The sequence below is a fragment of the Salmo salar genome, chromosome ssa27 (genome assembly GCF_905237065.1).
Source record: "Salmo salar chromosome ssa27, Ssal_v3.1, whole genome shotgun sequence".
NCBI lineage: Eukaryota > Metazoa > Chordata > Actinopteri > Salmoniformes > Salmonidae > Salmo > Salmo salar.
In genome coordinates, this window is record NC_059468.1 from 29,199,101 (window position 1) to 29,225,249 (window position 26,149).

At 45.7% G+C, this 26,149-nt stretch overlaps 2 protein-coding genes across 4 annotated transcripts in view; one reads left to right on the top strand and one right to left on the bottom strand.

Moving 5' to 3' along the window:
- Nucleotides 1-3,576, top strand: part of LOC106588883 (inactive phospholipase C-like protein 2) — a 42,688-nt gene extending 39,112 nt beyond the window's left edge. The window contains 2 exon segments of the mRNA XM_045709433.1: nucleotides 2,503-2,612; nucleotides 2,795-3,576. Coding sequence (XP_045565389.1) covers nucleotides 2,503-2,612; nucleotides 2,795-2,977 — 293 coding nt within the window. The 3' untranslated portion in view covers nucleotides 2,978-3,576.
- A 4,894-nt stretch (nucleotides 3,577-8,470) lies between these two features.
- LOC106588884 (TBC1 domain family, member 5) overlaps nucleotides 8,471-26,149 on the bottom strand; it is a 29,488-nt gene continuing 11,809 nt past the window's right edge. For 2 of the 3 annotated variants that reach the window (XM_014178396.2, XM_014178397.2), the window contains 18 exons: nucleotides 26,040-26,129; nucleotides 25,882-25,956; nucleotides 25,064-25,131; nucleotides 24,798-24,900; nucleotides 24,400-24,488; nucleotides 24,229-24,279; nucleotides 24,025-24,094; nucleotides 23,693-23,865; nucleotides 23,010-23,152; nucleotides 22,344-22,450; nucleotides 18,158-18,243; nucleotides 17,767-18,050; nucleotides 17,505-17,561; nucleotides 15,703-15,914; nucleotides 15,385-15,484; nucleotides 12,186-12,265; nucleotides 10,075-10,338; nucleotides 8,471-9,831 (listed from right to left, as the gene is read on the bottom strand). In XM_014178396.2, the coding sequence (XP_014033871.2) occupies nucleotides 9,550-9,831; nucleotides 10,075-10,338; nucleotides 12,186-12,265; nucleotides 15,385-15,484; nucleotides 15,703-15,914; nucleotides 17,505-17,561; nucleotides 17,767-18,050; nucleotides 18,158-18,243; nucleotides 22,344-22,450; nucleotides 23,010-23,152; nucleotides 23,693-23,865; nucleotides 24,025-24,094; nucleotides 24,229-24,279; nucleotides 24,400-24,488; nucleotides 24,798-24,900; nucleotides 25,064-25,131; nucleotides 25,882-25,956; nucleotides 26,040-26,129 (2,334 nt within the window). In that variant the 3' untranslated portion in view covers nucleotides 8,471-9,549. The remainder of the gene's footprint in view (nucleotides 9,832-10,074; nucleotides 10,339-12,185; nucleotides 12,266-15,384; nucleotides 15,485-15,702; nucleotides 15,915-17,504; nucleotides 17,562-17,766; nucleotides 18,051-18,157; nucleotides 18,244-22,343; nucleotides 22,451-23,009; nucleotides 23,153-23,692; nucleotides 23,866-24,024; nucleotides 24,095-24,228; nucleotides 24,280-24,399; nucleotides 24,489-24,797; nucleotides 24,901-25,063; nucleotides 25,132-25,881; nucleotides 25,957-26,039; nucleotides 26,130-26,149) is intronic. The other variant, XM_014178398.2, reaches the window with a different exon arrangement.

The window sequence follows — 26,149 nt, forward strand, 5'->3', positions numbered from 1 at the left end:
ATGAAACCAAGATTGAACTCTTTACCCTGAATGCCAAGCTTCACGTCTGGAGGAAACCTGGCACCATCCCTACAGTGAAGCATGGTGGTGGCAGCATCATGCTGTGGGAATGTTTTTCAGCGGCAGGGACTGGGAGACTAGTCAGGATCGAGGGAAAAATGAATGGAGCAAAGTACAGAGAGATCCTTGATGAAAACCTGTTCCAGAGCGCTCAGGACCTCAGACTGGGGTGAAGGTTCACCTTCCAACAGGACAACGACCCTAAGCACACAGCCAAGACAATGCAGGAGTGGCTTCGGGACAAGTCTCTTAATGTTTTTGAGCCCGGACTTGAATCCGATCGAACATCTCTGGAGAGACCTGAAAATAGCCGTGCAGCGACGCTCCCCATCCAACCTGACAGAGCTTGAGAGGGTCTGCTGAGAAGAATGGGAGAAACTCCCCAAATAAAATGTTATTTGTCACATGCGCCGAATACAACCGGTGTAGACCTTACAGTGAAATGCTTACTAATGAGCCCCTAACCAACAATGCATTTCAAAAAATAGAGTTAAGAAAATATTTACTAAATAACATAAAGGGGGGGAGAAAAAAAAGCAACACAATAAACTTACATAACAATAACAAGGCTATGTATAGGGGGTACCGGTACCGAGTCAGTGTGCGGGGGTACAGGATAGTCGAGGTCATTTGTACATTAGGTAGGGGTAAAATGACTATGCATAGATAATAAACAGCGAGTTGCGGGGGGGTGGCCAGGTGGCCATTTGATGAATTGTTCAGCAGTCTTACAGCTTTGGGGTAGAAGCTGTTAAACAGCCTTTTGGACCTAGACAAATGTATTAAACATAGAGGCGAAAGATATTCTGGCATCCATAAATATACACCACTCTCTGTGGTGTAATAGACTGGTGAAGACTTTTGATTGAATCACAAATAATAGAGACCACCAAACCACTGACCTGAGCCAGTCTTGGGCCTTGGTTAATACGTGGAGAAGTTGAGCCAGTCTTGGGCCTTGGTTAATACATGGAGAAGTTGAGCCAGTCTTGGGCCTTGGTTAATACGTGGAGAAGTTGAGCCAGTCTTGGGCCTTGGTTAATACATGGAGAAGTTGAGCCAGTCTTGGGCCTTGGTTAATACGTGGAGAAGTTGAGCCAGTCTTGGGCCTTGGTTAATCACGTGGAGAAGTTGAGCCAGTCTTGGGCCTTGGTTAATACGTGGAGAAGTTGAGCCAGTCTTGGGCCTTGGTTAATACGTGGAGAAGTTGAGCCAGTCTTGGGCCTTGGTTAGTACGTGGAGAAGTTGAGCCAGTCTTGGGCCTTGGTTAATACGTGGAGAAGTTGAGCCAGTCTTGGGCCTTGGTTAATACATGGAGAAGTTGAGCCAGTCTTGGGCCTTGGTTAATACGTGGAGAAGTTGAGCCAGTCTTGGGCCTTGGTTAATACATGGAGAAGTTGAGCCAGTCTTGGGCCTTGGTTAATACGTGGAGAAGTTGAGCCAGTCTTGGGCCTTGGTTAATACGTGGAGAAGTTGAGCCAGTCTTGGGCCTTGGTTACGACGTGGAGAAGTTGAGCCAGTCTTGGGCCTTGGTTAATACGTGGAGAAGTTGAGCCAGTCTTGGGCCTTGGTTAATACGTGGAGAAGTTGAGCCAGTCTTGGGCCTTGGTTAATACGTGGAGAAGTTGAGCCAGTCTTGGGCCTTGGTTAATACGTGGAGAAGTTGAGCCAGTCTTGGGCCTTGGTTAATACGTGGAGAAGTTGAGCCAGTCTTGGGCCTTGGTTAATACGTGGAGAAGTTGAGCCAGTCTTGGGCCTTGGTTAATACGTGGAGAAGTTGAGCCAGTCTTGGGCCTTGGTTAATACGTGGAGAAGTTGAGCCAGTCTTGGGCCTTGGTTAATACGTGGAGAAGTTGAGCCAGTCTTGGGCCTTGGTTAATACGTGGAGAAGTTGAGCCAGTCTTGGGCCTTGGTTAATACGTGGAGAAGTTGAGCCAGTCTTGGGCCTTGGTTAATACGTGGAGAAGTTGAGCCAGTCTTGGGCCTTGGTTAATACATGGAGAAGTTGAGCCAGTCTTGGGCCTTGGTTAATACGTGGAGAAGTTGAGCCAGTCTTGGGCCTTGGTTACGACGTGGAGAAGTTGAGCCAGTCTTGGGCCTTGGTTAATACGTGGAGAAGTTGAGCCAGTCTTGGGCCTTGGTTAATACATGGAGAAGTTGAGCCAGTCTTGGGCCTTGGTTAATACGTGGAGAAGTTGAGCCAGTCTTGGGCCTTGGTTAATACATGGAGAAGTTGAGCCAGTCTTGGGCCTTGGTTAATACGTGGAGAAGTTGAGCCAGACTTGGGCCTTGGTTAATACGCAGAGAGGATGAGGCAGACTTGGGCCTTGGTTAAAACGCGGAGAGGTTGAGCTAGTCTTGGGCCTTGGTTAAGATCTGGAGAGGTTGACAAAGAGGGAAAGGTTCAATATTGTAATATTGTGTGTGTCTGTGGTCACCTAGCCATGGAGTTCCATGAGAAGTTAAAGCCCATGGCAGTGAAGGAGGGGCTTAAAGGTCGTAAGGTCACCAGAGCTGTGGAGAGTTTCAGCTGGAACATCACCATACTGAAGGTGAATATACACACACACACACACACACACACACACACACACACACACACACACACACACACACACACACACACACCAGACCAAAGACAACCACATACCACAGAATATTGCCAGTCTGTTTCCACATTGGCCAACTCAGACCAACTCCTATCTCTTCCTAACCTTCCCCTTCTCTCTCTCAGGGGCAGGCAGACCTGCTGAAACGGGCTAAGACTGAGGTGCAGGAGAACATAAAGCAGGTCCACTACGCTGCCCTGACCTCTAACCTCAGTAAGGGCGGGACAGGAGAGACAACTCACACCCGGCGCAGCCTGGACGCCCCTCCTTCAGTGTCGGGTACAGCTCCGGCAAGAAGTTTCCCTTAGGCACAGACAGGTCAAGGAACAGTTTACCTGTCTGAAATTATATATTGAACCATAAGGGGGAAATGTAAAATCTGACCGTAGGTCAGTTTCTAAGAGCACAATCGTCCTATTCTGAGGATTGGCAGGGTGATAAGAATTTGCTACATTCGTTCTATAGTGATAGGCTCCTTCTGCATCTCACTCGGGGGCTGCTGGAGATTAGTCTGCCATTTCCTCCACACAACGATGAGGAGGAAGGAAGATGGACACAGTTGAAGAGAAAAACTCCTGTTATAGCACTGGAGGAGGAGTAATGTCAAAGACACTGGAGACAGGAATGTAGAGAGGAATGAAGGAATGAGGTCTGAGAGAAAGAGAGAGACAATCAGACTGCCCTGTCCCCTAAGTATGCAGCTGTAAATAAGAAATGTTTAATCCTGCTCTCTATGGGACCGATTCAGACCTGAGTTATGCACTTGTAAATGGAACTAATTCCCTTTTTATGCGCTTTTCTCTAAAACGTAGTCTGTGCTTGAATTTAAAAAATGTTTCAGCCAGCTATTCTTTCGGGGTGGAGATCAGAGAAATGAATAAATAAAAAAACTGAAATATTACATTTACATAAGTATTCAGATCCTTTACTCTGTACTTTTTGAAGCATCTTTGGCAGTGATTACAGCATCGAATCTTCATGGATATGATGCTACAAGCTTGGGACACCTGTATTTGGGGTGTCCCAACCTTCTCTGCAGATCCTCTCAAGCTCTGTCAGGTTGGATGGGGAGCATTGTTGCACAGCTATTTTTAGGTCTCTCCAGAGATGTTCGATCGGGTTCAAGTCCGGGCTCTGGCTAGGCCACTCAAGGACATTGAGACTTATCCCGAAGCCACTCCTGCATTGTCTTGGCTGTGTGCTTAGGGTCGTTGTCCTGTTGGAAGGTGAACCTTCACCCCAGTCTGAGGTCCTGAGCGCTCTGGAGCAGGTTTTCATCAAGGATCTCTCTATACTTTGCTCCATTCATCTTACCCTCGATTTAGATGCACTATTGTAAAGTGGTTGTTCCACTGGATATCATAAGGTGAATGCACCAATTTGTAAGTTGCTCTGGATAAGAGCGTCTGCTAAATGACTTAAATGTAAATGATCCTGACTAGTCTCCCAGTTCCTGCCTCTGAAAAACATTCCCACAGCATGATGCTGCCACCACCATGCTTCCCCGTAGGGATGGTGCCAGGTTTCCTCCAGACTTGACGCTTGGCATTGACGCTTGATGGTTGTCCTTCTGGAAGGTTCTCCCATCTCCTCAGAACTCTAGAGCTCTATCAGATTGACCATCAGGTTCTTGGTCACCTCCCTGACCAAGGCCCATCTCCCCCGATTGCTCAGTTTGGCCGGGCGGCCAGCTCTAGGAAGAGTCTTGGTTGTTCCAAACTTCTTCCATTTAAGAATGATGGAGGCCACTGTGTTCTTGGGGACCTTCAATGCTGCAGACATTTTTTGTTACCCTTCCGCAGATTGGTGCCTTGACACAATCCATTGAATCAATTGAATTTACCACAGGAGGACTCCAATCAAGTTGTAGAAACATATGAAGGATGATCAATGGAAACAGGATGCAGCTGAGCTCAATTTCGAGTCTCATAGCAAAGGGTCTGAATACTTATGTAAGGTAAACATTTTTTATACATTTGCAAACATTTCTAAAAACCTGTTCGCTTTATCATTGAGGTATTGTGTGTAGTTTGCTGAACTTTTTTATTTAATCAATTTTAGAATAAGGCTAACGTAACTAAATGTGGAAAAAGTCAAGGGGTCTGAATACTTTGCGAATGGCGCTGTATTCTTACCTTAATTCCACCAACTTTACGTGCGAGGAAAGGTAAGGTGGAACAACCTGTCGGGTTCCAGGTGGAACAACTTCTACTTAATTTATTCCTGATACAAATAACACCATTCTCCACACAGTCATTTACAAATTGATAAGAGCTACTGATTTGGTCTAGATAAATCAGTAAACCATTTGGATAAGGGGATAGTAAATATATATTACAATTGTTTAGAACTATTTTACCTTGATGATCGCTCCAGATGAATGTAAAACCATTCATATGTCAGTAAACTGAAGCATATCAACATATCAACTTTTCCACAGGGAATTTGATGAAATGCTGGCCTTATAACTTGCAGGGATGAAATGTGGAGACTCAAGCTATAGGCTTCTGTAGTTATGCGGAAATAATAGTATAGCGCCAAACCTACCGAGTTGATTTATAGAATGTTTTAATTATATGCCCCGACTTCTCACCGTATTTTTTTACAATTTGTATTCTGTTAAATATTAGCCACTATCAGTAGTCACCGTCCATTTTACCCACATACATTTATAACTGTGACTTTAATGTTAGTTTCTTTGCATTTTGCATCATTCCATTACATTGTTAGTTTACCTTTATTTCCTATGTCACGTTCATGTGGCTGTTCCAGAGGATTGCTAGCAATAGTGGATCATATAAGGATAAAGTATTACAAGTTGTGCAATAATTTGGGACCTGCAGCCTATTTGAATCATTATGGAATGCAGACCATACGTAGTAGTTTAAACCTGGACCCTGTTTGCACGGTTCACGACCACTGAACTGTTGTCATCACAGTTCCATGACAAATACCAACATGGTCAGTGAGGATTATTAGGGTAGATTTATAGGACTACTGTTCCAACCCCTATTGGGTTTCTCACCTTCCAATATTTAATGAATTGAACAATTGAATACGGCAACTTTCAGGATGAATCAAACCACTATTTTTGATTCACCAATATATTTTGTGCATAAAAGCCATCCAAAAGTATTTTTTTTATTTTTCAGAAATACTTTCCTAACCCTAAATAATATACAATGATGTGAGTATTTTTAAATCTACCAATTGGTGCTGAAAAGGAGACGTCTATTTACATGGCTTTCTTTCATTAATCCCTAATATTCTGAACAGTTCTTTCCATAAATTGTCTGCCGAGAAAATTCTAATCAAAAGGTACGCCAAATTTTAAGGGGTGGCTTTAGATAAATGTACTGAAAACTAACTCCACAAGAAAATATGTTGGTCAGCCAGTGGGAGGGTTTTCAGCTGTGTAATTACATTTTATTCAGCACGCGTAAGGGAACCACACCTGCAAAGCCAATTACGCACCTACATAAGGTAAGTCTGAATAACAACTACTGACAAGTGAGTAGGAAAGGGTTGCGTAGGAAAAGTGTACATCTCCTAAGTCTGAATCGGGCCCTATATGCAATGTTTGTTACTCTTGGTTTGTGTTTATTTTGGGGGAAGTGAGGAGAGGGTTTTCAGGCTCATTAAACTATACAGTCCCTTCAGAAAGTATTCACACCCCTTGCTTTTTTTCAAAATGTGTTACAGCCTCTATTTTAAATTGATTCAATTTAGGACACTACCCATCCTGACAACTTGGCCCTGAAGCTTTTGGAAGTTCATTTCTGTATCTTTATTGTGAAATGTGTAGCTTCCAGAAGCTTTAAAATGAGGGCCAGATTGTCAGGATGGGTAGTGTACTGTATGAGTACACATTAATTACAAGTAAGCATCCTTCAAGATACACAGGATTTAGCTAGTTAAAATGAAGTGTAACAACTAGTAATTACATTGTACTATGTGTTGAAAGTGTTTTTCCACATCTGGGATGCCACCCAAATTAGATCCCAGTCAGTGAGTTTGACCTACTGATCTGTTTTTACCTGAGCAACCAAGTTAACCCAGATGGTACACTTTATTTTGGGGTCAAGTGCTAGCAACAACACTGAGCGGAGATATAGTTTGAACAGTGCACATTCAAGGCTAAGTAATTACAGCCTATTGAGCATAAGCTATAATCTCAGACACCCAGCACATTCACGACGGATCACAACCTGTGTGGCAGTTGTTACTGTATGCAGCTGAGAAGAAGCGAAACACTAAGTTGGTGAATTTAGTGGAAACCTGCCCATTGGTAACAAGTATTCATTGTTACACCCTTGTATTTACATACAATTACACAAACTTGTTAGTTACAGTACTTGTTACACTGTAATAAGGACCCCTTCAAACTAACTTTTACCGGAAAAGGAGGTGTGAATATTTTTTGAAGGCCTGTAGCAAAAAGTGAAACTGATTGACAGAAGTGTGTGTGCTTCAGGAGGCTGATACAGAATGTGTGTGACACTGTGTGAATGCTACTGATATCTAATAATACAATATGCCATTTAGCAGACGCTTTTATCCAAAGCAACTTACAGCACTGCATACTGAAGTTGCAAATGCCAGCAGTCTACCAACTGAGCCACTGAGATGTTTTTTTCTCAGCATCTCCGGGTACAGTGGAACAGAAAAACGTAGACATGTGTACGTAGAATTTCAATGTGTAGAACGGCATCCCCCTTCATGTAAATTATACCATAATGGAAGGACTGGCTGGCATTTTGAGTGTCCTCAGAGGGGGGAAAACTTAGGGGACATGGCTGACGTTAAACCCATATTTATTTTCTGAATTGGTTACAGTTGGGTTAGTTTCAGATTTGGACTAGTTGGGCTGTCAATGGGATGCTGGTCAGAAATGGCACTTAGCAATTTGACTGCTATGAGAATAAGCTATGGTCAGAAGGGCCAAGCATGTTCTACTCATCCTAACTCTATGGATGTCTATATTGGTGGCATAGGGTTAATGGAACTCAACCAGACAGTGTTAATGGTTCAACTCTATCAAAAACAATTTAACAGTATTTCAAGTTCTCCTTCCATGGCACTTTGACCACCGCTTTATGGTGTTGTGTGTCACATTACAGAATTTATATCTGGTTATATCCTCTGAGTAAAATATTACTGAACTTTTACAAAATGGTAATTTACAATCATTTGTCTTAAGTCAGTGCGACAAATCTGCCTGCACTGAGGGATGAGCATTGCTTAGATGCCACCTGTCGGAAGACAATGGTTGGCGTCTTGAAAACCTGTTTTTCACCTGATGTTGTAAGATAAGTTGTCTCTTGATAAATTGACATCAATATCTCCTCCAAACCATATCCATTAGATGTATTACCAGACCCAAACTAGGATGCAGTTGTAAATGAGAACTTGTTCTCAACTGGCCTACCTGGTTAAAAAAAAAGATGAAAAAAACTATATGCAAATAAACCAATTAATTTATAAACTGGCTGTGTCTTTAATACCATAAAACAGTGCTTTCAAAATCACACAGCTTTGACCCTGGACTGTTGATAGCCACACATGCAAGCAGAGACAAAACCAGGGTCTGACATCAAAGAGAAGCCACAAAGTAATGGACTGGCATTTTCAAATGTCACACACACATCAGTCTGGTCCTCACTTTGACTGACAACTCTCCAAACACTAAGGGGTCAGGCTCTATTCAATTTGTACAGCTGAGTTGTACTCACAACTCAGCATGTTGCTACAGACTACAATGTCCTGTTGAAAAGCAGTACAAAGCCACAACGACACAGGCATACTTTAGCAAGAGCAATGCTTTTATTGGTCTAGTTAATCTGGGTTATCCCTTGTGTGCAATGCTTTACTTGGCTACCACAGGAAGCAAGAGAACTAAATACAAGGATACCGGAAATAATGAAACCTATGTTATTATTCCATAGATAGAATTAATTTCTTAAAAAAAAAAAAAAAAACGTTGACCTTGTAATGCAGTGCAGGTTAAAATAGCTTCTAACAACGTCAAGGAGAAAGAGAGGGAGTCAGGTAATCTGTCAGCATGGTTTACAGGCACTGGTTAAGAGTACGTAGAAGTTGTCCCTAACAACTGATACAGTATCAGATCTTTTAAAATCCCCCTAATGGTAGGTGAAGGACTAGCGATTGGGAATCTGATCCTAGATCTGTTAAGAGCAACTTCTCTTGAACAGTTAAAGACCAATCAAAGAGATGACTTGTCTTACCGCCATTCATCTTTAGACACAGGCATTAGATGGACAGACAGCTCCCCCACCTGGAGAAACAGGGTACTACCCTTCAATTACTACATACAGTGAGAAGGGAAAGGATTCCCCACACTGATAAATGCAGTATGAATTACAGCTCCTGAGGGTAGCCTGTAGTGAACTGTCTAGTGGTGCCATGTCGTGGCAAAATGGGTATTACTATTAAAGTCACTTGTCTTGAAGTCAGAGGTGGGGTTGGATAACTGCTAAGTCCCAAGCATACAGGAGGGCAGGCAATAGGCATAGGAGAGATCTATAGTATTCTAGAAGGAATACAGATCAGGTTAGAGAGGGTAATGTGTCAGACATGATGAGGACAGAAAGGAGATTATAAAGTATTGGCTGCCTGACAGTAGGTAGGCTGTCATAGCCTAGTCCACATGTGCAAGTTTGATCCAGCAGTGGCACATTGGTTTCCCCCTGTGAAACAGCATATCCTCCAGGTTGGGATGAAGTAACCTCCTAAAGACTGATCTAAGGTCAGTTTTGCATTTCTCCCCCTAATGGTTAAGGTGGGGATAAGGGGATTGATAAACTGATCCTACATCTCTGGTTAGGGGTAACTCCCACCCAGATCAGTACAGTATAGTCCCTCACAGGTCCTGGGGGTTGACGATGGTGAAGTCATAGTCTTTGCTGTGAGTGCTGCCCTCGTCTGGGCTGGAGGAGCCAGACGCTGCGCCCATCAGGGGGTCCTGGAACACCCCCACGCCCTCCGGCTCCACCCTGAGCGAGCCACGGAGCAGTCTGATTGGAGGGGTCCTCTCGGCCCCTCCCTCAGTGGGCTGCAGCTCTCCATCCTGCGAGACCAGGATGTAGTCGTCCCAGTTCTTCCCCTCCGAACCCACAGACAGAGAGGACTCTGGGGGAGACGCCTGCATGGGGAGACAAGAGGCTTGTTCAACACTGCTGCTGACAGGCTGATCTACAAATCACCTTGTATCATAAATAAAGTCACCATTTACCCACAACGCATCAAAACAAATTATGCATAGGGGATGTATACGAAGTGGTGGGATATCGGAACGAGTGTGAATGGTCTCTATTTGCAAGTACCAAAGTATGCAAGGGTACACTGCAAAGAGTGCATGTATGAATACAACCATGTGTGTGTTCACCTGTTGCTCTGACGCCATGTGCTCATGCTCTTCCTCCTCCTCCTCCTCCTCTCGGTCCTTCTGTTTTCCATCACCGTCGCCACGCTGCGGTGTGGCCTGGAAGGGGTGTTTGTCATGGTGACGGTTGGCGAGCTGTTCTACGATGGCTGCAGCGGCATTGGAGGCGTGGTCATAGTGGTCATCAGCGATGGTGATCTCCTCGTTCTCCTCAGCCTCCAGCAGACTCTGGTTGAAACGCAGCGCTCCCTTCAGGATGTCCTTGATCTGACGGATTCATTCATAAACACACAGAGCAAGTCATGATGCACACACACACACACACTACAAAGAACACACGAACTGACAACACATATGGTTAAATGACAATATATAATGGCGCTGGAAGTATGGCAGCAGTTTTACGGTCTCCTAACCAATTGTGCTATTATGTGTTTTTTTTACGTTATTTGTAACTTATTTTGTACATAATGTTTCTGCAACCGTATCTTACGGGAGAAAAAAGCTTCTGGATATCAGGACAGCGATCACTCACCTCGTTCTGGAAGAATAAGCAGACCACCGTAGTCCCCATTCCCAAGAACACCAAGGTAACCTGCCTAAATGACTAGCACTCACATCTGTAGCCATGAAATGCTTTGAAAGGGTGGTCATGGCTCACATCACCATTATCCCAGAAACCCTAGACCCACTCCAATTTGCATACCGCCCCAACAGATGATGCACTCTACACTGCCCTAGACAAAAGGAACACCTACAGTTGGGGGAAAAAAGTATTTGATCCCCTGCTGATTTTGTACGTTTGCCCACTTACAAAGAAATGATCAGTCTATAATTTTAATAGGTTTATTTGAACAGTGAGAGACAGAATAACAAAAAAATCCAGAAAAACAGATGTAAAAAATGTTATAAAATGATTAGCATTTTAATGAGGGAAATAAGTGGAGAGCTTCAAGTTCCTTGGTGTCCACATCACCAACAAACTAACATGGTCCAAGCACACCAAGACAGTCATGAAGAGGGCACGACTAAACCTATTCCCCCTCAGGAGACTGAAAAGATTTGGCATGGGTCCTCAGATCTTCAAAAGGTTCTACAGCTGCACCATCGAGAGCATCCTGACTGGTTGCATCCGCGCCTGGTATGGCAACTGCTCGGCCTCCGACCACAAAGCACTAAAGAGGGTAGTGTGTACGGCCCAGTACATCTCCGAGGCCAAGCTTCCAGCCATCCAGGACCTCTATACCAGGTGGTGTCAGAGGACGGCCCTACATTTTCTTTATTTTTTTTATATCAAAAAGACTCCAGCCACGCTAGTCGTAGACTGTTCTCTCTGCTACAGCAGGGCAAGCTGTACCGGAGTGCCAAGTCTAGGTCCAAGAGGCTTCTAAACAGCTTCTACCCCCAAGCCATAAGACTCCTGAACATCTAGTCAAATAGCTACCCAGACTATGTGCATTGTTCCCCCCCTTACGCTGCTGCTACTCCCTGTGTATTATCTACGCAGTCACTAACGCTACCTACATATTACCTCGACTAACCTGTGTCCCCGCACAGTGACTCTGTACTGGTACCCCCTGTATATAGCCCCGCTACTGTTATTTTACTGCTGCTCTTTAATTATTTGTATTTATTACTTAGAACTGCGTTGTTGGTCAGGGGCTTTGAAGTAAGCATTTCACTGTAAGGTCTACCTACACCTGTTGTATTCAGAATTTCACTGTAAGGTCTACCTACACCTGTTGTATTCAGCATTTCACTGTAAGGTCTACCTACACCTGTTGTATTCAGCATTTCACTGTAAGGTCTACCTACACCTGTTGTATTCAGCATTTCACTGTAAGGTCTACCTACACCTGTTGTATTCAGCATTTCACTGTAAGGTCTACCTACACCTGTTGTATTCAGCATTTCACTGTAAGGTCTACCTACACCTGTTGTATTCAGCATTTCACTGTAAGGTCTACCTACACCTGTTGTATTCAGCATTTCACTGTAAGGTCTACCTACACCTGTTGTATTCAGCATTTCACTGTAAGGTCTACCTACACCTGTTGTATTCAGCAAATGTGACAATTAAAATGTGATTTATGCACAAATGCATACACACACACCTGTTTGAGTCCAGCCAGTGACACCAACACCTCATCCTCTTTCTCCAGGTGCTCCTGTAGGATCACCTCCTGGATCTTACCTGAGACAGACAGACATCAGATCACAGATATAGCAGTAACACACAGCCAACCAGTTTTAACCACACAACTGAGTACACGTGTATACTGATTTAAAATCACTAGATTGCTCAAAACATCACTGTGGTTATAGGTTAACTCAGCCATTGTCAACTGGTGGGTCATGACTCAGTCTGAGTAAAAACTATGTATTTTTCTGAGAAAAAAAATACTCCAGTCTTAACATAAAACGAATAAAACTATGTAGATATGGAATGCTGTTTGGGTCTTTGCGTGTCAAAATGTTAAATAAGCTTTTAATTTGACACGTCAAATAACAACTATATTATAGAATGTTGTGTGCGCTGAATTTGCATGTGCAAGCCAAGCGCCACCACTACGATCAGTAGCACGGTTAAAGCAGAAAAAAATGAAGACATCTGCAAACAAGTACATACCGGCCACAATGAGTTTTCAATACCACTTTGGTAAGAAGACATTTATTTGTTCGACTGAATGGGAAAACGTCTAAACATTTGAAATAAGATGCAGGATCAACAAGCAGGATTAAAAAAAAAATGTAAGCAAGGTAGTCCAACATTCTCCCGGACTTGCAACAATCCCAGAGGCTGGGGAGAACGGATGGGGATCCTGCTGCTTCAAGTCCCTACTGCTTCTGCCTGCCAGCCAGCCACATCCCAAGTAATTGCACCCGATTCAACCTAGCTTGTCAATATAAAATACAGAATAATAATGAAGCATTTTGTCAACATTGATAACAGTTTGGAAATTGTAGCCAGGCTGTCACCCTACTATGTTGACTTTGGTTTGCATTATGATAAAGTCACTCATAAATATCTTTGATACAGATGTTATTAGCAACTTCTGGGATTGCTAGCTAGCTAGCTTTAGCTTGGTATCTCGCTAGCACCAATGCAACCACCCTGAAAATATTGACCAAAAACTGCAACCATTTTCAATATTCTTAGCAATGATTTAGGAATCCATGTGACTAAGTATTACCCAGGCAGCCACTTGTTCTCCTATTCTAAATCGAACTTCTGTTCATTAAAATAACTAGCTAGATAAGTAAATAAACAAGGTAGCCAGCTACCTAGCCCAGTTACCCCCAAACTAATGTATTAAGACTGGACCCGACACTTATGTGAAGCTAGCCACAATAAGGATTAGTCAAGTGGAATTTGCAATTCGCTTTCTAAATAAAAAGGTCCCTCTTTGAAAGTAATGCAAATGGATACAAATAGTGGAATTAAGCAATATTTGGACTAGATGATACTGAACAAGGTTGAAATGTTATGTAAATTCAACAAAAGACAATTAGTTAATTTGACAAAACAAATCTGTTGAAGTCGCACTGTTGATGTATTAGACTTCAGTATGCATTGGGGCATACTTGTATTTCACTGTCAAGCCTTACCCAATTTCATTGATCCACAATCCATAGGTATCAGTCTACTCAGTAACACCCACAGAACACAACTGTGAAGAGTCCACACATTTTTGCAGCGTAGCTCTTGCGAGACTGACTATGGGAAATCACCTCCCCAGTCTACCTATTGTGGGTATTGACATTCCTATTGCACTGTACAGCCTTAAGAATACAGTATGCCCCCAATGCAATTCTAAAGTCTAACATATCCACAGAGTGATTTGAACCGATTTGTCAAATTAACAAATTGTCTTTTGTTGCATTTATATAACATTCCAACCTTGTTTAGCACCAACTATGGCATGATTCTCTATTTGCATCACTTTCAATTAGGGACTTTTATTTTGAAGGCAAACCGCTAGCTTCACATAGGTGGGTCCGACCATCATCAACCAAATACTAAAACGGTCTTGTAAATTATGGATATAAGTAAATAAAAGGATATTACCCCCTTCTCCCCAATTTTGTGATATCCAATTGCAATCTCGTCTCATCGCTGCAACACCCCAACGGGCTCGGTTGAGTCACGTGTCCTCCGAAACATGACCCGCCAAACCACTCTTCTTAACACCCGCCCACTTAATCCGGAAGCCAGCCACACCAATGTGTCGGAGGAAACACTGTCCACCTGACGACCAAGTCGCCCTGCAGGCACCCGGCCCGCCACAAGGAGTCGCTAGAGCGTGATGAGCCAAGTAAAGCCAACCCGGCCAAATCCTCCCCTGACCCAGACGACGCTGGGCCAATTGTGTGCCGCCCTATGGGACTCCCGGTCACGGCTGGTTGTGACACAGCCTGGGATCGAACCCGGGTCTGTAGTGACGCCTCAAGCACTGCTGCACCACTCAAGAGGCCAAATTATGGGTATTTTAAAATTATGAAACCTAGGTAGATAGCCAACTATAGCTACTGAAACAGATTGTCGTTTTGCTATGTTTTTTGAGGAGAACATAGCTTGCTGATGGATGCGAACAATCTTTGTTTCTGACCAGCACTGTCCCAGAGCTTGGGGAAGTGTGTGTCTGCCTCATGCGGCAGCGTCAGGTATGCGACACCAAACTTCACCAGCATCATAGCATAAGTATCGGTGAATGTCTATAAAATACGAATGAGTGTAATCAATGTGTAATAACTATGTTAAAAATGTTTTATGAACGTGTTAAATTATTATGTGACGTGCAGTCATATTCAGGTCCTGATTGGTCAACAACCTTATTTGTCAGGCCAAGTGTATGTGTGTAGAAATGATAATGGACCTATATTTTTAAACAACTTAACCTCTGAACTATTTCCAAAGGAGTTATTAGAAGCACTATTTAGCAGATTTGGTTGATTGTGTGCAACGCTGTCAAGGCAAAGGGTGGCTACTATCAAGAATTTCAAATAACCCTCTGAATCAGAGAGGTGTGGGTAGATGCCTTACGTCGCCGTCCATGTCACCCGCGCCGGGGAGCAGTAGCTGGTTTTTTATTTTTATTTAACTTGGCAAGTCAGTGGGTTAACTGCCTTGTTCAGGGGCAGAACGATAGATTTTTATCTTGTCAGCTCGGGGATTTGATCCAGCAACCTTTCGGTTACTGGCCCAACGGTCTAACCGCTAGGCTACCTGCCGTCCCTGTTTGTTGGGTGTTAACTGCTCAAGGGCAGAACAGCTGATTTTTCCACTATTGTATTGGTAGTAGGTAGACTTACCAATATGTGTGTTCATCATCTTGGCACAGTACTTGCTCATGGCCTCCAGGTCGTTGATCTGACCCTGCAGGAAGGACACCTGGGCCTCCAACTCCTCCTCCTGACAACACAGAGGGGACAGAGAGTTTAGAGGTAGAGTGAAAGAGAGAGGGTGGATGGTTAGAGAGAAATGAGATGGCGCAATTAAGATAGGAGAGAGACTTGCAGAGAGACTTGCAGAGACAGAGAGAGACTTGCAGAGACAGAGAGAGACAGAGAGAGACAGAGAGAGACAGAGAGAGACAGAGAGAGACAGAGAGACAGAGCTAGTGAACTCACCACCTCTTTCTTGCCCATCATGGTCTTGCTGTGGGAGCGGGAGCGAGTGATGTTGAAGAAGGAGTCCTTCTTGGTGGCCGAGAGGGGCGGAGACGAGGTGCTGGTGTCACTTTCCCTAGTGACAGGAAGGGGCGGGGATGCGGTGGTGTGACCCCGCCCTCCAGAGAGGCTCTCTATGCTGGGGGAGGAGCTAGCTGTCCTGGAGATTTGGCCTGAAAGAGAGAAACAGACACGTGGGCTGTGAGTAGCAGAGAGAGAGAAGAACAGATGGACCAGTCCAGTTGTCGACAACCTTGGTCCTGTAGAGCTGCATTTGATTAATCAAATACCTGTACCAGGGAGAACTTCCAGGTAGATACATGCTGGAACACCCAAGACATCGAAATAGATACAAATGTCCCAGCCGTTTAAACGTCTTGCTTAAATTCTACAACATGAGTCAACCATAACTCCTGTACAGAAAAGCCAAATATTACACAAAACAAGGGAACTCACAGAAAGCAGGACAAGCCAAGAACACAAAATGCAACACCAGCATCTCTTCAATGCATGAGTACGCTCCCATGCTCCAACGCTCCCACCTCCAACACTTAAAGAGTTGCAGTTAGTTTCAGAGTGGGTGGCAAGGAATAAGTTAGTCCTAAATATTTCAAAAATTATAGCCTTGTGTTTAGAACAAATCATTCACTAAATCTCAACTAAATCCTGTAATAAATATTGTGGAAATTGAGAATGTTGAGGTGACTAGACTGCTTGGAGTAACCCTGGATTGTAAACTGTCATGGTAAAAACATGTTGAAACAACAGTAGCTAAGATGGGTAGAAGTCTGTCCGTAATAAAGCACTGCTCTACCTTCTTAACACTATCAACAAGGGTTGTCACACCTGGAAAACTGTTCAGTCGTGTGCCACAAAAAGGGACTTAGGAAAATTGCAATTAGGTCAGGACAGGGCAGCACGGCTGGCCCTTGGATGTACACAGAGAGCTAATAATAATATGCATGTCAATCTCTCCTGGCTCAAAGTGGAGTAGAGATTGACTTCATCACTACTTGAATTTAATGAGAGGTATTGACATGTTGAAAGCACCGAGCTGTCTGTTTGAACTAGTGGCGCACAGCTCGGACACCCATGGATACCCCACAAGACATGCCACCAGAGGTCTCTTCACAGTCCCCAAGTCCAGAACAGACTATGGGAGGTACACAGTACTACATAGAGCCAGTACATGGAACTCATCAAGTAACTGACACTAGCAGTAAAATTAGATAGAAAAAATAGAAAAGAAAACACCTTATGGAACAGCGAGGACTGTGAAGCAACACAAACGATAACATATGCACTATATACATGGATTTATTACTGTAGATATGTGGTAGTGGTGGAGTAGGGGCCTGAGGGCACACAGTATGCTGTGAAATCTGTCAATTATTGTAATGTTTCTTAAAATTGTATACATTTCCTTAATTTTGCTGGACCCCAGGAAGAGTAGCTGCTGCCTTGGCAGGAACTAATGGGGATCCATAAATACAAAACTCTGGACTGCCACAGTACTGCTGGCTTGTAGCGTTCAGTGATTGATTAAGACAAGGGTGAATGGGTGTTTGAACAATACGGCTGATCAATAATGCCATTTATTGACCGATTAATTAGTTGATTAAGTAACCAGGAGGAAAAGAACACAGAAAGCCAGCAGTACTGTGACGGTCAAAGATCACTGTTGAAACTAACTGGTCAAAGGGAATGCAAAAACATGCCAGCACGTCACACACCACACAAGCAGGTGCTGTGGTAGCAGTTACCTTTTGTGTCAGGGAAAATGTGGGCAGGGACAGAAACCTGAGAGACTCCTCCTGAAACTACATTGAACAGACAGGAGAGTAAGGCTATGGTATCACTCGTGGACACACACACAGTCCATAGTTGAGTATTGCTATCATGTGCTTATTGAGTCAACCTTCTCGTGACGCAACTAAGCACCTGTATGTATGGACATGTGAGCTTCAGTGTACCTGTTCAGCGTAAAAGTGTGTGCGCACGCACGTGCCTGATTCCGACCCTCACCTTTGCTCAGGTGGACAGGCATACTCTCAGACTTGAGTAGGCGGTGGTGCTGGGAATGGGGTGGTGTCTGCGTCTGCAGGGGTGCATGGCCAAACAACAAGGGCTCGGCCTGGGAGTGAGGACCTGCAGTGACGGGGGAGGGGGCAGACAGGACCTCGCTATTAATTGGAGAGATGCCGCTGGAACCACCCCCTGACAGAGCAGGGGCGATGAGCTTCCTACCGAAGCTGAGCAGACTGCTGGAGACCTTGTTGATGTTGAGAGGAGCCATCTTGCCACTGGCACTGAGAGAGGAGAAAAGAGAGAAAGGGTTAGTTAGCAGAATATTGTGAAACAACAGTGTGTGTGTTGTTTGTTACCATGACTGTTCCTCATGCGTGTGTCTGCTTACCGGGTGTTGTTGACCAGGTCTGCTCCTCTGGTCTTGTAATAGTCCAGATTCTGTTGAAACTGGTAGTTGGCTGGCCGAGGATTGTTCTAAAGGAAAAGGCATCAGTGAATACAGCTCATTAAATAGTGATCAAATCAATACAAACAGTGATAAAATAGAGACGGTGTGAAGAATACTGTTGGGTGGGGATCCCCCACATAGCCTAGTCCCAGATCTGTGCTTTAGCCAACTACTCTGACTATCATGGTCATGTCCCAACTGCCTTAAATTGATAAATATCATAAAAACACGTGATTCAGCCACTTTTCTGTTTTTCCCTTCCCTCTCTCCACCCATCCTCTTTTCCCTAACCCTCATCTCTTCTGCCTCGAATGTCACCCATCTCCATCAATCCATCCCATCTCCCCCTGTACCACCCCAGGGGGAAATGGGGACGTGTCTGGACAATGCAGTCCGACCCGGGGCGGTTCTGTCACACCGGATCAGACCTCCACGTCTGTCAGGAACACCACACCATGATGGGACCAAGCAGTCACAATTTCTATGGGTCAGTGGTCAAATGGAGGAGACTGGACTGGACAGCTTGTGTGTGTTATTACCTTGGGATCTCTGAGGAACAGAGCCTTGTGTAGTAGGGTGTGGATGTCTCCTATAGGTGGGTAGTGTGTGTTCTTACCTTGGGGTCTCTGAGGAACAGAGCCTTGTGTAGTAGGGTGTGGATGTCTCCTATAGGTGGGTAGTGTGTGTGTTCTTACCTTGGGGTCTCTGAGGAACAGAGCCTTGTGTAGTAGGGTGTGGATGTCTCCTATAGGTGGGTAGTGTGTGTTATTACCTTGGGATCTCTGAGGAACAGAGCCTTGTGTAGTAGGGTGTGGATGTCTCCTATAGGTGGGTAGTGTGTGTGTTATTACCTTGGGATCTCTGAGGAACAGAGCCTTGTGTAGTAGGGTGTGGATGTCTCCTATAGGTGGGTAGTGTGTGTGTTCTTACCTTGGGGTCTCTGAGGAACAGAGCCTTGTGTAGTAGGGTGTGGATGTCTCCTATAGGTGGGTAGTGTGTGTTCTTACCTTGGGGTCTCTGAGGAACAGAGCCTTGTGTAGTAGGGTGTGGATGTCTCCTATAGGTGGGTAGTGTGTGTGTTCTTACCTTGGGGTCTCTGAGGAACAGAGCCTTGTGTAGTAGGGTGTGGATGTCTCCTATAGGTGGGTAGTGTGTGTTCTTACCTTGGGGTCTCTGAGGAACAGAGCCTTGTGTAGTAGGGTGTGGATGTCTCCTATAGGTGGGTAGTGTGTGTGTTCTTACCTTGGGATCTCTGAGGAACAGAGCCTTGTGTAGTAGGGTGTGGATGTCTCCTATAGGTGGGTAGTGTGTGTTATTACCTTGGGGTCTCTGAGGAACAGAGCCTTGTGTAGTAGGGTGTGGATGTCTCCTATAGGTGGGTAGTGTGTGTTATTACCTTGGGGTCTCTGAGGAACAGAGCCTTGTGTAGTAGGGTGTGGATGTCTCCTATAGGTGGGTAGTGTGTGTGTTCTTACCTTGGGATCTCTGAGGAACAGAGCCTTGTGTAGTAGGGTGTGGATGTCCCCTATTGGTGGGTAGTGTGTGTTCTTACCTTGGGGTCTCTGAGGAACAGAGCCTTGTGTAGTAGGGTGTGGATGTCTCCTATAGGTGGGTAGTGTGTGTTCTTACCTTGGGGTCTCTGAGGAACAGAGCCTTGTGTAGTAGGGTGTGGATGTCTCCTATAGGTGGGTAGTGTGTGTGTTCTTACCTTGGGGTCTCTGAGGAACAGAGCCTTGTGTAGTAGGGTGTGGATGTCTCCTATAGGTGGGTAGTGTGTGTGTTCTTACCTTGGGGTCTCTGAGGAACAGAGCCTTGTGTAGTAGGGTGTGGATGTCTCCTATAGGTGGGTAGTGTGTGTGTTCTTACCTTGGGGTCTCTGAGGAACAGAGCCTTGTGTAGTAGGGTGTGGATGTCTCCTATAGGTGGGTAGTGTGTGTTATTACCTTGGGGTCTCTGAGGAACAGAGCCTTGTGTAGTAGGGTGTGGATGTCTCCTATAGGTGGGTAGTGTGTGTGTTCTTACCTTGGGGTCTCTGAGGAACAGAGCCTTGTGTAGTAGGGTGTGGATGTCTCCTATAGGTGGGTAGTGTGTGTTCTTACCTTGGGATCTCTGAGGAACAGAGCCTTGTGTAGTAGGGTGTGGATGTCTCCTATTGGTGGGTAGTGTGTGTGTTATTACCTTGGGGTCTCTGAGGAACAGAGCCTTGTGTAGTAGGGTGTGGATGTCTCCTATAGGTGGGTAGTGTGTGTTCTTACCTTGGGGTCTCTGAGGAACAGAGCCTTGTGTAGTAGGGTGTGGATGTCTCCTATAGGTGGGTAGTGTGTGTGTTCTTACCTTGGGGTCTCTGAGGAACAGAGCCTTGTGTAGTAGGGTGTGGATGTCTCCTATAGGTGGGTAGTGTGTGTTCTTACCTTGGGGTCTCTGAGGAACAGAGCCTTGTGTAGTAGGGTGTGGATGTCTCCTATAGGTGGGTAGTGTGTGTGTTCTTACCTTGGGATCTCTGAGGAACAGAGCCTTGTGTAGTAGGGTGTGGATGTCTCCTATAGGTGGGTAGTGTGTGTTCTTACCTTGGGGTCTCTGAGGAACAGAGCCTTGTGTAGTAGGGTGTGGATGTCTCCTATAGGTGGGTAGTGTGTGTGTTCTTACCTTGGGGTCTCTGAGGAACAGAGCCTTGTGTAGTAGGGTGTGGATGTCTCCTATAGGTGGGTAGTGTGTGTGTTATTACCTTGGGGTCTCTGAGGAACAGAGCCTTGTGTAGTAGGGTGTGGATGTCTCCTATAGGTGGGTAGTGTGTGTTCTTACCTTGGGGTCTCTGAGGAACAGAGCCTTGTGTAGTAGGGTGTGGATGTCTCCTATAGGTGGGTAGTGTGTGTTCTTACCTTGGGATCTCTGAGGAACAGAGCCTTGTGTAGTAGGGTGTGGATGTCTCCTATAGGTGGGTAGTGTGTGTTATTACCTTGGGGTCTCTGAGGAACAGAGCCTTGTGTAGTAGGGTGTGGATGTCTCCTATAGGTGGGTAGTGTGTGTTCTTACCTTGGGGTCTCTGAGGAACAGAGCCTTGTGTAGTAGGGGTGTGGATGTCTCCTATAGGTGGGTAGTGTGTGTTCTTACCTTGGGGTCTCTGAGGAACAGAGCCTTGTGTAGTAGGGTGTGGATGTCTCCTATAGGTGGGTAGTGTGTGTGTTCTTACCTTGGGATCTCTGAGGAACAGAGCCTTGTGTAGTAGGGTGTGGATGTCTCCTATAGGTGGGTAGTGTGTGTTCTTACCTTGGGGTCTCTGAGGAACAGAGCCTTGTGTAGTAGGGTGTGGATGTCTCCTATAGGTGGGTAGTGTGTGTGTTCTTACCTTGGGGTCTCTGAGGAACAGAGCCTTGTGTAGTAGGGTGTGGATGTCTCCTATAGGTGGGTAGTGTGTGTGTTATTACCTTGGGGTCTCTGAGGAACAGAGCCTTGTGTAGTAGGGTGTGGATGTCTCCTATAGGTGGGTAGTGTGTGTTCTTACCTTGGGGTCTCTGAGGAACAGAGCCTTGTGTAGTAGGGTGTGGATGTCTCCTATAGGTGGGTAGTGTGTGTTCTTACCTTGGGATCTCTGAGGAACAGAGCCTTGTGTAGTAGGGTGTGGATGTCTCCTATAGGTGGGTAGTGTGTGTTATTACCTTGGGGTCTCTGAGGAACAGAGCCTTGTGTAGTAGGGTGTGGATGTCTCCTATAGGTGGGTAGTGTGTGTGTTCTTACCTTGGGGTCTCTGAGGAACAGAGCCTTGTGTAGTAGGGTGTGGATGTCTCCTATAGGTGGGTAGTGTGTGTTCTTACCTTGGGGTCTCTGAGGAACAGAGCCTTGTGTAGTAGGGTGTGGATGTCTCCTATAGGTGGGTAGTGTGTGTGTTCTTACCTTGGGGTCTCTGAGGAACAGAGCCTTGTGTAGTAGGGTGTGGATGTCTCCTATAGGTGGGTAGTGTGTGTGTTCTTACCTTGGGGTCTCTGAGGAACAGAGCCTTGTGTAGTAGGGTGTGGATGTCTCCTATAGGTGGGTAGTGTGTGTTCTTACCTTGGGGTCTCTGAGGAACAGAGCCTTGTGTAGTAGGGTGTGGATGTCTCCTATAGGTGGGTAGTGTGTGTGTTCTTACCTTGGGGTCTCTGAGGAACAGAGCCTTGTGTAGTAGGGTGTGGATGTCTCCTATAGGTGGGTAGTGCATTAGAAGGCCCAGACAGGTCTGGAAGTTACTCGCTATCACTGAGACACAGGAAAAAAAACAAAGAGTTAGCAAGGCTCCGTGACAGACACACTAGCTAGCAGACAGACACGCTAGCAGACAGACAGGTAGGCTAGCAGGCAGGCTGGCTGAATAGCTGGTTGACTATAGCTGACTGTCTACGGCTGACTGTCTGACACTGAACGACGACGGCAGGCTGAACACTGGCCGGCCAGACGGCCGGCTGAACGACGACGGCAGGCTGAACGCTGGCCGGCCAGACGCTGGCTGAACGACGACGGCAGGCTGAACGCTGGCCGGCCAGACGCTGGCCGAACGACGACGGCAGGCTGAACGCTGGCCGGCCAGACGCTGGCTGAACGACGACGGCAGGCTGAACGCTGGCCGGCCAGACGCTGGCTGAACGACGACGGCAGGCTGAACGCTGGCCGAATGCTGGCCGAACGACGACGGCAGGCTGAACGCTGGCCGAACGACGACGGCAGGCTGAATACAACTGGCTGAATAGCTGACTATGACTGGCAAACCAACCATCTATGTGACTGACATGTATTGATGGGCAGTGAGGGAGGTCCTTACAGGCGTCTCTGATGTAGAGCAGCATGGCTACGAAGACATAGTCCACCAGGTCTAGAGTGATGCTGTCAGCAAACAGGGCATCCCACACCACCAGCAGGTCCTGCAGGGGGAACTCACGGCCAAACAGCAGACGCACCCAGCGACTAGGGACGCAAACACACACACACACGTTTAAAACAGACGCAGGCAGACACACACATTTAAACAGACGCAGGCAGACACACACATTTAAACAGACGCAGGCAGACACACACATTTAAACAGACGCAGGCAGACACACACATTTAAACAGACGCAGGCAGACACACACATTTAAACAGACGCAGGCAGACACACACATTTAAACAGACGCAGGCAGACACACACAATTTAAACAGACGCAGGCAGACACACACATTTAAACAGACGCAGGCAGACACACACATTTAAACAGACGCAGGCAGACACACACATTTAAACAGACGCAGGCAGACACACACATTTAAACAGACGCAGGCAGACACACACATTTAAACAGACGCAGGCAGACACACACATTTAAACAGACGCAGGCAGACACACACATTTAAACAGACGCAGGCAGACACACACATTTAAACAGACGCAGGCAGACACACACATTTAAACAGACGCAGGCAGACACACACTACAGAGACAATACACAGACAGGTGGCAGTACTCACATGCCGTATATCTGCGGGGCGATCTCCAGGCGGTTGACGTGCATGTGCAGCTCCACGTCGTGCTTCTTCACCAGCTGGTCCTGGATGCGGTTCACTTTGGTCACTATGGCAACGGACGGCCCCAAGTCCTGAGGACGGGCGAACGGCATGCTGGTCAGCATCTCGTCCTTCCCCTGAGGAGAACGTTCACACAACATCAACAGTGGAATAACATGAACATAATATACAACGCTGATACACGTTAGAATAGCAGCAGCAGCTACAATGGAGCTTCAGTAGCCAGTGAGTGTTACATCTTTTCACTTAAAGAGAATATTAACAAGAGCACTGACCATTCTGACTTCTCTCTGGAAGCTGGAGAACCAGGGTTCTGCTGTCTCCATCAGCTGGGAGAACATGGCACTGCACAACACAGACAGAGGAGAACGGAGTCATATGGACTGGGGCTCAACAAGAACATGTTAATAGTCTCTGACCTGTCCATATGATTTCCACGTTTAGAATGTAGAAGTATGTCAAATGCATATTTCACTCACTAGGCGTCATGTTCATGGAACATAGGATTCAGTAGAGACAGCATCTCCTCACTGTGGACCAAAGACAAAAGCATTAGATCAACACAGAAACCAATTTGGAGGAATGGACAGCATAGGGTGTAAATGAAGGGTAGGAGATAGATGTGAAGTAGGGGTGCCGGTGTGACTGACCTGGGGTAGGCGGTCTCGCTGGCGTGCTGAAAGGCCTGATGGTCACAGTGCAGGACGAACACGATAGGAGCCAACAACTCATGCATTCCCTGCAAACAGAGAGAGAGTCAGCGAGGTCACAGAGTCAGCGAGAGACAGAAAGAGAACATGATTCAGCATGGCCTGTGTTTCTCTCAGCGCGATGCACGAGTTGTGTTATCAGTATTGACAGAGCATCATTAAACTTAATTAACCAGTGGCCAGCCGTATGTCACTTCCTGTTAGAACATTGAGTGGGCATCAATGCTCTCTCCCTGTGTAGCACAATGTGGACAGTACACGGTCTATTCTAGGAGTTGCAACAGCATGCCTGGTGGCCCTGTCATGGTGTGCAAATCTAACATTGTGTGTAGTGGTACCTGCTTGTACAGTAACTGTTCATTCTCTCTGGCGTAACAGAACAAGATGTCTGTCAGCTTGGTCCTGACGGCCTCGTCTTGGAAGTACCGCATCTCAGGAAAGCTACAGACAGAAAAGAGGAACACGAGAGAGGATAGAGGGAGAGAAGAGGAGAGAGAAGTGAATGGAAAGAAAAGATGGTGTTTATATGAGAGGCATACAGTAGAAGGACATTAGTGCCATTACTTGATAACCAGAGGTGTATTTAAAGGTGTAGCAGACTCACGTTCTCATCACATCCTGTTTGATCATCCCTCTCAGCTCTTTGTCCTGGAAGAACTTGTTCCACAGGCTCTGGACAGGAGGGAGAGGAGAGCACAGGGACATATGAACCAGGAAATACACCATAAACCCATTCACCATACTTATATGTTACAATACATTATAACACAATATAGGGACATACAGGTAACTGCCAAAATAATGGAAACACTTAAGTACATTTGAGGAAAACAAAGTATATTGAAAGCAGGTGCTTCCACACAGGTTGGGTTCCAGAGTTAAATAAGCAATTAACATCTCATGATTAGGATCATGTATAAAAATGCTGGGCAGGCCACTATTTTGGCTACCATGGCTATGCCCTCATAGGATGACAATGCCCCGTCCACAGGGCAAGAGTGTTTACTGAATGGTTTGATGAGCATGAAAATGATGTAAACCACATGCGATGGCCCTCTCATTCACCAGATCTCAACCCAATTAAACACTTATGGGAGATTCTGGAGACATTGCCTAAGACAGTGTTTTCAACCACCAACAAAACATTCAATTATGGAATTTCTTGTGGAAGAAGGTGTAGAATCTACGCCAAGGTACATTGACGCTGTTCTGGCTCGTGGTGGCCCAACACCCTATTAACACACTAGGTTGGTGTTTCCATTATTTTGGCAGTTACATGTACATCATAATAAAGGTATGATATAGGTTGATATTTACAACTGGGATACCCCCTTAGTCCTGTGATAGAGGGATATTTAGACATCCATATACCCCATTATGGATAAGGTGTATTCAGAGACACTCAGGCTACACTACACTTACCCCCTCGTCCTGTGAGAGTGGATTGTTGACCACCAGGTCCTGCTGGCCTGCAGCTTTACGGGGATTGGTGATATGCTGAGACGAGAGGGGAAACAGTCAGTGACTGGCGCGCGCGCGCACACACACACACACACACACACACACACACACACACTTACAGTCTCTTTGATCTTCTCATACTGGGCTCGCAGCTCCTTGGTCTTGTTGAGCCATTGGCTCTTATCCTCAGGAAGGACCTCCAGGTACAACTAGAGGACAACAAACATGC